The sequence below is a fragment of the Sarcophilus harrisii genome, chromosome 3 (assembly GCF_902635505.1).
Source record: "Sarcophilus harrisii chromosome 3, mSarHar1.11, whole genome shotgun sequence".
Taxonomy (NCBI): Eukaryota; Metazoa; Chordata; class Mammalia; order Dasyuromorphia; family Dasyuridae; genus Sarcophilus; species Sarcophilus harrisii.
In genome coordinates, this window is record NC_045428.1 from 41,966,657 (window position 1) to 41,980,122 (window position 13,466).

The window sequence follows — 13,466 nt, forward strand, 5'->3', positions numbered from 1 at the left end:
GTTCCTCTCTCTCAAGAAAGGCCCCCAAATTATGTCAAAGAAACGAAAATTTAAAAGTTCATCTAAAAAAATGAACAGCAAATCCAAAAAGGTATGGCTCTGGTATTTAATTTTATTAAATATACATGGGAGGAGTTGTTGAGCCCATTATGTACTGATTTTTTATTTGAGTAGTGGGCTTTTTTCTGTTTTGTTTTGGGAGTTGTTGGGCTGGGTGTCGTGGGCTCCTTCCATTGATTTTTTTTTTTTTTTTAAAGAGGGAACCACAATCTATGTATAGCTACTCATACTCATAACTCAGGCTTGCATAAGAGGAAATTCTGGGTTTGGTGTTAATAAAAGACATGTTTTTTAAAACAAGTTCACAATATTTGTAGGTTTGGGACAGGGGGAGGGAGAATGGAGCGGGGGAAGCACCCTTCTTTCTAAATCATCTGCCAAAGGACAACTCCTTCCTGTGATTCTTCCTGGTTGGTTGGAAATAAACAGGCTATTTAGAAAAATCTTTCCAATGAAACTGGAGTGATTATGTCAGCCAAAGAACCTGCCACGCAATGTTCTGAATCATGTGCCCTTTTCACCTAGCTGCTGGTGTAAATTTTTGTTGTTGTTTTTAACTATTTGAAGGTTGGAGAGAGAGAGACAGAGACAGAGATACACATACAGAGAGAGACCAAAGACAGATGCACACAGAGAGACACAAACACACAGAGACAGACGGAGAGGGAGACAAAGAGACCCCCTATATAACACACTCTTTCTCCCTCTCCTCAAAAAGAGGAGAGAATTGCCCATTGGGAATTCCTTAAAGACACCCCTCAAGGAAAAAAAAAAAGACAAAAACAGCTATCCACGTCTCGTCTCAGTGTCTCCTCTATCCCAGTCTCGTCTCAGTGTCTCCTCTATCCCAGTGTCACATCTCCGTGTCCTCCATGTCACAGCTTCATTCCAGGTTCTCCTCCATGTCTGGGGTGGTCTCCTTCCTTACTTCTGGAGGCCTTTCATTTTTCCCTCACTTCCTTTAGCTGCTGCTGTGGGTGGGATCTTTCACTGGGGGACCATAGGTGTCTTAATAACTCGCCTCTGACATCTTCCCACCAAGTTTGTCTTCCATCCCCTTGACAGTGTATATAGAGGTTAACCCAGCTAATGCCATGCTCTCTCCCCCATTAGAACAGAAGGTCCTCACTCACTACAAGTCATTACTAAGGATCTCTTCTATTCTTGGGCCCCATTGGCTGACAGAACTGGGTAATATCTATCTCATGGTGATTGACCACCAAGTCTTCATCAGGGATCACTTCACCTATTTTTATAATTTTTGGGGGCTTTGTAAATTATATTTTGTAACAAGATAATATCAGACAAATAAAGGAACCCAAATAAATTTTTAAAAAAGAACAAAAGGTCCTTGTGGTAAGAAGTGGATTTTGCCCTTCTTTGTATTCCCAGTGCTCGGCGCAGTACCTGGCACACAGTCAGCACTTCATTAATGCTGCTTGCCCTGACTGATTGCAGTCCTGCATTAGATGTCTCCTGTTTTCATGGAGGAGCAATGACATCATGGGGTGTTGTCTGGACTTGTGCGTGAATAAGATTGAAGTAGTTCTGGCCTTAGACTATGGCAGTCAAAGTCTAGCCAACTCCCGTCCCCTGGCGATATTCCCTCTGGGGAGCCATAGGTGTCTTAATAGTTTGGTCCAGGTGCCATCTTCCATTTGAAACTTTTTTGCTTTCCCCATTACCTTGTGTGTGTCTTTCTGCCTGTCCCATTAGGATGTCACCTCAGAGGGAGGGGACCAGTTCCCTTTTGTCCTTGTGTTTCTGTTCCTTAACACAATGCCTCTGTCTCCTATAGTAGGCGCTTAATAAGTGTTTGCTGAGAGAGAGTGAAGGAGAGTGTGAGTGTGTGTGTCTGTACGAGCTATTGACATTCCCTAAAAGCAGCTCTGCCCTTTTCCAGTCAGGAGCTTTTGGTGGGGACACTGGAGGGCTGTGAGTGACCAAGAAGGAGTAATATTCTAAGGTGTGTTTGAGGGTCTCTTAGACTACCATAGAGACATGGTTCCGGGAAGGGTCATCAGGCCATTTTTCTTCTTCGTGATCAAGGGGCTGAGTGCTCAAAACCTACTTTTAAATGAAAAGGGACCAGGTTATTGAATATTCTTGTGATCCCAAAGCACTTAGAATGATTTTTGTAATTTCCCCACCTCAGATTTCTCATAACTGTTTGAAACCTCCCCCCCCCCCAATTCCTTTACACCTGACACATCTGCTTTGTCTTAGGGTTATTTATGAGTACGCATTATCCACCCCACTCTCACTAGAGCATAACTTTATTTTTAAAGTTTTTTATTTTCAAAACAAATGCATGGATAATTTGTCAGCACTGACTCTTGCAAAACTTTGTGTTCCAGTTTTTCCTCCTCTTGCCCCACCCTCTCCTGTAGATGGCAAGTGATCCAATGTACGTTAGACATGGTAGAAGTTTAGAGCATGAGTTTCTTAAGGGCAGGTAGGCAGTCATTTCATCCTTGTCTCTCCTTTGCTTATTAACAGATTTTGCATATCTGATAAATGTTTGTTGAATTGAATTTTTTAAAGTATTTGCTTCGTATTTATAAATAAGGATTAATAGTAGCATTTTAGATGGGTTTAGATGCTGATGTTTTCCAAAAAAAAATTGCTGTTAATTGTCACTATCACAGAACAAAAAAAGAACAGTTAAGCAAAACAAACCTTGCCATAACAAAAAGCATATTCCTCGTTCTACACCTGTAGGCCACCAAAAAGAGGGAGAGGGTGTTTTATCTTTGGCCTCTTGAAGCCAAGACAGGTCATTATATTCCTCTGGGGTTTCATTAGCCTAGTGTCCTTCTATATCTGTAGTACATTAACAAATTTTTTGATCACTTGCACTTGATACTGCTATCCAAATTCATTTTTCTAGCATTCACCATTAATTTAAGATTGTTAAGAGCAGGAACTACTGACATTTTTGATCAGAGCTTGGGATAATGATGATCTTTCTCCCTCCCTGTCTCTCTGACTCCATCTCTCTCTGTCTCTCTCTTGCTCTGACTCTCTCTTTTTCCTTCCTTCCTTCCTTCCTTTTTTCTCTCTCTATCCCTCCTTCTCTCCCCTTCCCTCCCTCCCTAGCTCTGTCTCTCTCTCTCTTTATTGCTCTGCCTCTCTCACTTTTCCCCTCCTTCCCTCCTTCGCTTTCTCTCTCTTTTTCTGTCTCTTTTCTCTCTCTCTTCTATCTTTTCTTCTCCCTTCCCATCCAGCTCTGCCATATCTTTTTATATTCTTCAAAATGTAGAGATAAGCATCACAAAATGAAAATGAGTAAATAAGAACTAATTTTTTTTTCCTAATTTTAAATCTCTGGTGCTTTGACATATCAAAAAAGAGTTGACAATAATATGCTTATTTCAGATCATTCGTGCATTTAGGGTCTGAAAGCTTGCAGATTGCCTTACCTATAGCAGAGGAAGAGAACTGAGATTTCTTAACTGCAGTTGTCTATTTTGGAGAGTTCTTGGGGGTGGAGAGGGCAGGTTAGGAACTGTGATTTCATCATTGTTGTTTGTCCTTCGTTCAAGAGGACCATGACATCAGGGAAGTGATACCATGACATGCGAGTAAATTGGATTTAAGTGAAGGAGGGAGGCACTCGCAAGATTATAGATTTCAATTCCAAGGTATTCTCGGGAGCCATCCAGTCCCAGTGTCATAGATGTAGAGGATGCATTAAAGGTCACCCCCATCCTTTTACAGATAAGGAAATCTAAGCTCAAAGAGGTTAGGTGGTTTACTGAAGAATAATTTGTTAGCATAATTTCAATGCTGTAAAAATAGTTGTAAAAGATTTGAGAATTCTGATCAGCTCAATCAACAACCATGATTCCAGGGGAGCGCTAAAGAAGCATTCTGCTTTCCTAGTGACCAAGAGGTGGGGGACCAACATGCAGAGTAAGATAAAAGCATTTTTTGATGTGGCAAGCCATGTTTTGCTTGACTGGTGTTCCCTATGATATGCAGATTCTGTGTTTCTCTTTTTTATGTCCATGAAAGTGGGATCTTAAAAAAAAATGAATATTTCCTAATTGGGAAAAATATTTAATAAAGTTGATATATGCATTTTCAAAGTCTCCCCTTTCCCCTTAAGAAAGTGACCAGATAAACAGCATAGTGGGGATTTGAATCTAGCTCCTTTGCTGGTATGGAATTCCCACTGCTAGTGTAAATGGCAGTTTGCCTGTAATTAAGTGTCTTAGGACCACAGATTTAGAGCTGAAACAGCCCTCTGAAACTCATTTTATAGCTAAGGATCTAACATCTTTTAAAAAATATATCCTTTTTAAAAAAAGATCTAAAATTCAGAAATTAAGTGATTTATCCAAGGTCACATAGAGAGAAATGATTAGAGTCAAGATTCAGACACAGGCCTTCCGTTTATAAATCCAGTATTCTTTCCACCACCATGGGGATGCCCTTACATCAACCAACCAACAAGTATCTGTGCTAGGTGAGCCCATCTCTGCTGCAGTGAGCCAGGATAGCTGTGTGGGGGCTTGCTCACGACCACCCCCCGTCTGCCACATCCCAGACTCGGGCCCCTCGAGCCCCCTCCCACCCCGCAGTCCAAAGTGCACGAGCAAGGACGCTGACTGGCTTGTCCCTGTGTCTCTCTCTTTCTAGTACGCCACCACGGGATGTTCTCTGACCCTTCACCACACGGAGAAGCCGGAACATGAAGACATCTGCGAGTACCGCCCCTACTCCTGCCCCTGCCCCGGGGCCTCCTGCAAGTGGCAGGGCTCGCTGGAAGCCGTCATGTCCCACCTCATGCACGCGCACAAGAGCATCACCACCCTCCAGGGGGAGGACATCGTCTTCCTCGCCACAGACATTAACCTGCCGGGGGCCGTCGACTGGGTGATGATGCAGTCCTGCTTCGGCCACCACTTCATGCTGGTGCTAGAGAAGCAGGAGAAGTACGAGGGCCACCAGCAGTTCTTTGCCATCGTGCTGCTCATCGGGACCCGGAAGCAAGCCGAGAACTTTGCCTACAGACTGGAGCTCAACGGCAACCGGCGGAGACTGACCTGGGAAGCCACCCCCCGCTCCATCCACGACGGGGTGGCTGCCGCCATCTTGAACAGCGACTGCCTTGTTTTTGATACAGCCATAGCACATCTCTTTGCCGACAACGGAAACCTCGGAATCAATGTGACGATTTCAACCTGTTGTCCGTGACGTGTTTTTGTAGCGTTTAGCAGGCCGTAGAGTTGTCAGGACGCCGTACTTTTACACTTTAATAAAATGTTGTTGTTGTTTTAAAAGTTGTACTCAAATATGTCTTCATGTATCAGAATCGAAGATTTACTGATGTTTTATAATATTGTCTCTTAACTGCCCAGCTCCCCCTCCTTGTCCTTCTGCCCCTTCCTCAGCTTACACCGTCTTAGGAGTCGGCCTGAACCCAAACACTTAACTCTCAGAGAACCCGGGATGCATCAGGCTGAGCTGTTCCCAAATGGAAGAGCTTGGGGGGAAAGAAAAAAGAAAGAGTGAAGAAAGCTTGGATTTATTTAATTCTTGAATGCCTTTTTGGCAAGTCTTGGATTCTTTTCTGCCTCTGCTTAAACTTCCATCTCTCTCCCCTCCCTTCTTTGTTTTTCCTCTTTCCTTTCTTTCTCACCTCCTCCTTTTTTCTCTCATTCTTTTGCTATTCCCCTTTCTTCCCTCTTTTCCCTTCTTCCTTTCTTCTCTTTCTTCTCCTTCCCTCCCTCTTCTCTCTTCTCATTGGCTCCTCTTTCTCTTCCTCTCACTCTCCATCTCCTTCTCCCCTTGGGATAAGAGAGTCTCTTGCCTCTCCTCCTTGAGTGTTTATCAGTTTTAACAGGAGCCAAGAGTTGTTCTCAGGAGATTCCTCCAATTTGTTCTCCATTTGTCCTTTAGGGAAGAAAGGGAAATCATTTCATGTTTTAATCATGGAAAGGGATCCAAATCTTTTTTCAATCTGCTTCAAATTGACTCCCGGTTAAGTTGTTTTATTCCCTAAGTTTAAAATAAAGACAAAATGCACATTGAAGCTTTGAACCCCTTGGTGCTGTGAGGTAGCTGCCCTAGAATGCAGAAAGACCCGGCACTAATCTTTGTTGGCCCAGGATTAGCTGTTGATCACACCCTAGTCTAGACAATTTCCACGTGGCTTCTTTCCCTTGGAGACATACTCGATTTGATATTGTAATCGTTTCTTGCTATTTAAGTTTTGTTGCCATATTCACTTTAGTTTTCTAATAAATGTTTTGCAGAAACTCCCGTGTTAGGGTTTTTTTCTTCTCATTTAAAATATTTGGTTTCTTACTTTGGAGGGTTTTTGCTTTTGGAGGGTTCTTTCTTCTGAAGAGCACTGGATTGGGAGGCAAAGGAAGTGGGTCCAAGATCTTGTGCTATTTCTTGCTGTCTTGGTGACCATAGGCAAATGACTTCACCTCTGTCAGCCTCAGTTTCTTCCTCTGTAAAATGGGACATTGGACTAGATGAGCTTTAGGATCCTTTTCAGACACAGCACAGTTGTGTATATGATTCCAAGAGGAAGGTCTTTTTCATGTATCCCATATGTTGCTATTAAAACATGGAGGATGTCACTCAACCAAATGGTCTCAGTATGTCAGAAGCTGTGAATCTCAGACCTTCAGGCAGAAACTTAAAACCAAACCTTAAGGGAGGATCAAAGCCTGATTCTGAATAACTCAATGTGTGTTTGGGTTATGGTGTAGGAGAATGGAACATTGGACAGAGAGCCAAGAACTGGATTCAGATCCTGCCGGCTAGCTGTGTGATGATGGGCGAGTCACTTGACTTAATTCTATTTCCCAATCTTCAAAATGGGCTACTGCCTGTACAATTTAGCCTCCACAAAATTATTACAAGGCATAAATATGATAATGATATATATTAAAGCTCAAAACCTGCACTGAGTCACCCTGTCCATGTAAAATACTTCACCTATGTTAAAGCACTCTGAAGGAGGGTCATTTATCTCGCAGGCTAGGGTCTGTTCTAGGAAGTGGCTTAATTCAGCTGGTTATAATTAGAGGGATATGAAATAGAGGATTGTGCTCTATACAATTAATATCCATTGTTTTTAAGTTATTGTTAAAAGAACATTTTGTTTTTTGTAAAAGCAACTTTTGAAAAAGGATCATTTAGGCAAACAATCGCACTATCTTTCCCAAGAAAACCCAAATGAAACAAGATAGTCTAGTGCTGGTTCTGGAGGCAAAAGTACTTGGAGTTCAAATACTAATTGTATGATCATGGGCAAACCTCTAATTTCCTGATCTGTAAAATGAGAATAATAAAAGCACTACTTCCCCCCCCCCCAAAAAAAAGGATGATTTTAAAAAATCAGCTCAGGATAATAGATTTAGAGGAGACTTGAGGGGAGTCGTCTCCAAAATGAGAGATTAGGGGTCAAAGGGCTTCTCTCCAAGACTCCCTAATTCTTCCATTCCCTCCACTCTGCAAACTCCTAACTCCCTTGTGCCCCTTAATTAACCCCTCTGGAAAAATTACAGACAGCTAGCTAGCTGAATGGATAGAGCACCCAACCTGGGGTTCAGAAGACCTGAATTCAAATCTAACCTCCAACACCAGCTGTATGACCCTGGACAAATGATTTAACCCCTGTCTCAATTTCTTCAACTATCAAATGAGGATGATGAGCACCCACCTCAAAGAGTTATGCTTAAGATCAAATGAGATGGGGACAGTTGGATGGTGCAGTGGATAGAGCCCCAGCCCTGAAGTTAGGAGGACCTGAGTTCAAATGTGGTCTCAGATACTTAACATTTCCTGGCTGTGTGACCCTGGGCAAGTCACTCAACCCCAATTATCTCCGCAAAAAAAAGAAAAAAAAATCAAATGAGATAATATTTGTAAAGTGCTTAGCACAGCATTGTAGTAGATGCTACATAATGCTTATTCCCTTTCCCTTTTTTCTCTGCCTTCCTGAGGGTAGCTTAATCTCTGTTTCAGTTTTCTCATCAATACAAATAGAGATAATAACAGTATCTCTCTCCCAGGGTTCTTGGGAGGATCAAATGTGATAATGGTAAAGAACTCCTGCCACATATCAGGGGCTATGTAAGTGTTAACATACTATTAGGGTTATTATACTTCTGACAGCAGCTCCCTGGGGCCACTAAGAAAGGTATTTCCCTCCCCTTCTTGTCCTTCCCCCTGTTCAGGTCCCCTGGAAGGCAGGCTGACTCCTGGGAAATACCCAGAATGCAGGAGTCCGCTTCCCCCAGCCTTCCCTTTCCAATGAGAATGCTATGGAGTATAGTACCGGGGATAAGGAGGGATGGGGGATTGCAATAGGTCTTGTTAGCCAGGTCTATTTCCTCAAACCTGTCCATCCTCTAAACTTCCCCACAACACTTTAAGGCGAGCCTCCTAGTTGCCCATTTTAACTCAATATCTATGTCATGGTCACTCTCATCCCCTCATACACCATCTATCCAGTCAGTTGCCGATTCTTTGTTCCCCCTTCTCTACATATCTTTTGTCCATCACCTTGATGCTCTTGTCCCTATTGCCCACCTTGAGCTCTCATCCCGGCACACTGGCCGCTGGGTCTTCCTGCCTCAAGGCTCTCCCCTCCACTCCATCTCGGTACCCTGGTGCTGCAGTGAGACTCCTGAGACGCCAGCCAGTGCCTTGTTGGCAGAAGATCCGGTGGCTCCTTACTGACCAAATCAAACATTATTTCCTATTTATCTCCTCCCTATCTCTGTGTCTCTTTACACCCTTGAGGTAGGGCCACTCACTGCTGTTCAGGAGCCCTCAACCCCCATCTTGGAGAAAATTGTAATTTTGATGTAAACTTTATAATATGCATTATTATTAACAATCACACATATATTATGAATATTATAATTATATATGCTATATTTTATATAATATATAATTTATAAATATATATGATTGGTAAATAAGTACACACATTGGGGGTACATGCTCAGAAATGAATAGGATCAAAAAAGTAGGAGACCACTTTCTTCAAGATCATCTGCTCTCATTTTACATGAATCACAGGCCCAATTTAATTTAATTTAGGGTTAATTTAATTTGCCACAGATCACTCAGTTAATAGGTGGCAGAACTAGGATGTCCAACTGCATTGGGAGCTTTCTTAGTGAAAAATTACTAGAGTAATTTTGCCATTTCCTTCTCTTAACATATGGGCAAATGGGGTTTAATGACGGTCCAAGTTCACATAGCTAATAACTGTCAGAGGCCAGACTTGAACTCAGAAAGATGAGTCTTCTTGATTCCATGTCCAGTCCTCAGTGCTCTTTTCACTAAGCTCAAAGAATTCTATCCACTGTATCACTATATCCAACAACAATAAATAGTAGCTAACAAACATTTACAGAGTAACTCCTATGTAACTCCACTTGGCAATTGTTACTTCACTTGATCCTCACAACTACACTGGGAGGTAGGTGATATTATTATCCCCATTTTACAGATGAGGAAATTGAGGCAAATGGGTTAGTGACTTGCCCAGGGTCACCCAGGTAAGTCTGAGCCCAGATTTGAAGTCAGGACTTCCTCACTCCCAGCTTGGTGTTCTATTTCCTGTGTCACCTAGTTCAAGTTAGTGAGTGTTAACAACACTCCATCGATTTAGCTAGCCTTGATTTTTCTAAACCAATTACTTTACACCTAAAAGAACTCTATAATTCCTTATTCAAAAGAAAAGTGGACCACAAAATGAGGCTCATTGCTATACATATCAAGTTAAAATAAAATAAAAATCAAGTTAAAAATAGGTTTGAAGATTTTCAGCTTCTTGTATTTGTCTCTTTCCTGGATTAGTTCAAGGTTGTAATTAAATAAAAATCACATGTAGGAAGAAATACCGTGAGCTCTCGTACCAATTTCCAAATACAAGGATAACTTGTACATTGTACTTGGCTTTTTTTTTTATTATTTGTTCCAAATACAAGGATGACTGAGCTGTTCTGGGGGGTTGAGTGAGGGTAGGTAGGGTGGAGTAGGGCTTGGGGGTATACTTCTTTCCCCACCCCTCACCCCATTCCTAAGTCTACAAGTGACGACCTCATGAATTTCTACATAAGCCCAGTGTACAGTATAGGGACACCGCCTGTTTATACCTTCCTTCAGTCATCCAATGAGCAGAAGGAGAAACCACTAGAAAGAAAGAAATCACTTGTTGATCATTATGTCCATTAGAGGTGAAATGTAAAATAAATAGTGTTGCGTATGTGCCACCAAGGCTAAAACAGTAGTCCCTCAACTGATGGTTCTACTAGGGAAATATTGGAGCTGGATTCCATTGTAATCATTCTATGAGTCTTAGTATTACATATTTTTATGTGGGAATAAGACTATCTGTTCCATATCTGGAAGGAAAAAACCCTCTGGAATTGTAGAATTTACAGAGATTTTTCAGAAGTTCCTTAGGCCAGAGGTGTTAAATATTCAGCACAAAGCTGCATGCAGCCTATAACTGCCAGATCAGATTTTATTTCTTTACCAATTTCTATCATATATTAAATATACATCTATATTATATACACATATGCATATATATGTATGTATATATACAAATTTTATCATAAATCACATATGTGCATATTATATATGTATATATACCAATTTCTATCATAAATCACATATATGCATATTATATATACATGTATGATATATATAATAATTATATAAAATATAGCAAATAGTCATAGCATTCATAACTACATATAAAATAAATAACATAAATTCCATGTAATAGGAAAATATTTACTAAAATAAATAGATAATTTTATGTGGTCTTCTACCTTGATATGTGGTCCACAGGGATCCCTATTAGTAGTGTCTCCCTTTTTATTTTAAATGTTTGACAGGAATGCTCTAAGGCAGTGGTTCTCAAACTTTTGTTCTCAGTATCTTCATGTTGTTAAAAACTATCGAGGATCTGTTCAAAGCGTTTTTGTTCACATGGATTACATTTATAGCTATTTACTATATTAGAAATAAAAAATAATTTTGAATTTGTAAACCCTCTGAAAGAGTTTCAGAGACCCCAACAGTTTTTTGGATTACACTTTGAGGACCACTATAGTCTAAGGTCTTACTGCTGCCTTCTGGTAGAAATATACCCACTGCATTTGACCAAAAAAGAGGGAGCCGCTCTCTTAAAGCCCTTATTTTCAAAGAATGCTATATTTTATTTCCCATAAGCCTTGGTGTAGTGACAGTAGGGTATTGACAAGGATCAGAAAAGTAGAAGAGATCTTTGCACTGTTGACTTTGGTCACAGAAATTTCAATGCATCTTAGCTTCAAGACTTGCTAGAAAAGTGTTTAAGATTTACCTAATGGATCTGGATCTGATTCTTAAGGACTTAGCTTTAGGAAGGGATGTCCTCCCCTGGAGTTTCTGTTGTTGGGTAAGCTGAGACTCGGAGACAGGTTGAGTTCCGGAGTCTTTGGTCAGACTAAAGAGGGATGAACCATATCAGATCAGAAATGTGGAGCAGATCCACCTCTATAGAGAGAATATATTGATTGAAGCAGATTTTTTTTTTCACTTAACTAATTTTTTTTTTGCTTTTTTTTTTTTTTTTGCAATATGGCTAATATGGAAATATGTTTTGTATGGCTCTAAATGCATACTTGACATCCCATTTCTTGTCTTCTCAATAGTGGAGAAGGAGCTGGAAGGAAGGAGAAAATTTGGAACTCAAAATTCTTTAAAAATAATGCTAAATAAATAATTTTTTTTAATGGGGCAGACGAACGGTTCAGTGCTAGGATTGGATTTGTGACTACATACTGCAAGTCTGAATGAAATTGGGAGATGCAGTCTTGAGAGGCAGGGAAAAAAAGAAAATAAAATTTTACATTGGTAGTATTCTTGTTGGCAGGAAATTCTTCTTCATGTCAATCAATTTATAAGCATTTATTAAGCATTTACTGTGTGCCAGAAACTGTGATAAGTATTGGGGATATTGGGGAAAAAAACCCAGCTTCTGCCTGAAAGGAGCTTACATTATATATAAAAAGGGAACACATAATAGACAGAACACTGGCCTTGGTCTCAAACACCCAGGGGCTGGTTAAGAAGTTTTCAATTTGGAAAGGAATGCCTAAGTCATACTGTCTAAGCTGTGCCCCTAGGGGAATCCCCTTGACCCAGGACAGCATTCCTCTCTGACAATTGGTCTTGTCCCTTCCACTTCCAGACTTCTAGCCTTGGGGACCCCATCCCCACTGTGACAGTCTGTCCCACTTTTGCACATTTCCAAGCTTTTGAATGTTCTCCTTACACAAGCCTGGCTTTGCACCTCCATCCCCATTCCTTCTGGCTTTTCCTCCGGGGCCACACAGAACATCCCTCCTCCAAACAACAACCTTTCACATAATTTCAAGGTAAACCCTGAGTCCTCTATGAGTCTATGTTCTTAGAAACACAAATAAAAAGTTGGGCAACATAATGACGCCATGAAGTAAGTGCTTAGGAAGTATCTGCTGAATTAAAATTAACATCTTTTCTAATATCTGTGGGGATTAAAGAACTGAATTTTACATGACAAGTTTATTTTGCAAAGTACTTTATACATGTTACCTCATGTAAGTCTCATAGAAACAGACCCTGTGAGATAAGTAGTGATATTGTTGTCCCCATTTTATGGGGGGGAATGAGGTTGGAGATATTAAATGACTTCCTCAGGGTCACACAGTCAGTGTGCATTTCCAAGATAAGAGCTGAACTCAAATCTTCCTCCTGTTCCATTATATATAGAACCTTCCTTCCAATCCTAAGAGAGATGTTAATACCTCTTGTAGGTAATTAAGCAGGATAATTAATGCCTGTGCCATTTGCATCTAAAAAATGAACATTTTGAAAATAAATGTGAAGCTTGTAAGTTAAATGTTCCTACTCTTGTAGGCATTTAAGCACTTTAATTAATTCTGTGCCATTTGCATCTAGAAAATGAACATTTTGAAAATAAATATGTGAAGCTTTTAAGTTAAATTTAAATTTACAGAATGATGAGTCCTGGTGATGACCTTGGATAAATAACATGTAGAAAGCAAATCTTGGACTAGTTGATGTCTATAGGGTTCTCCTGGCTCCCAGGTACAGTGATTCCCTTCCTTGCTTGTCTAACCTGGTTCCATTTATTCTACTACTGTTCACGTGGTAGGCCAATATTCGCTAAAAAACCAACTTGTGATTTTTCCATTTTCCACATTCAGACTCTGTGATTCCCTTTGGGCCTTTATGTGACACATTCTTAGGACCTGCAAGACAACAGATCTGTCTTAGTCAATATTTGGCAGGTGAGTCACTATTCGGACTTCAGATTCCCACGGTTCAAAGCTGGGAGTGGTGCCCGGGATGAAAGGCAAGTTGAC

The 13,466-nt window shown here is 40.7% G+C and overlaps 1 protein-coding gene across 1 annotated transcript in view; it reads left to right on the plus strand.

Annotated features, from left to right (window-relative positions):
* The window catches only part of SIAH2 (siah E3 ubiquitin protein ligase 2), a 29,540-nt gene extending 24,192 nt beyond the window's left edge, over positions 1–5,348 (plus strand). Inside the window, exon 2 of the mRNA XM_003766083.4 lies at positions 4,705–5,348. Within this exon, the coding sequence (XP_003766131.4) occupies positions 4,705–5,262 (558 nt within the window). The 3' untranslated portion in view covers positions 5,263–5,348. The remainder of the gene's footprint in view (positions 1–4,704) is intronic.
* Positions 5,349–13,466: the final 8,118 nt, after the last annotated feature.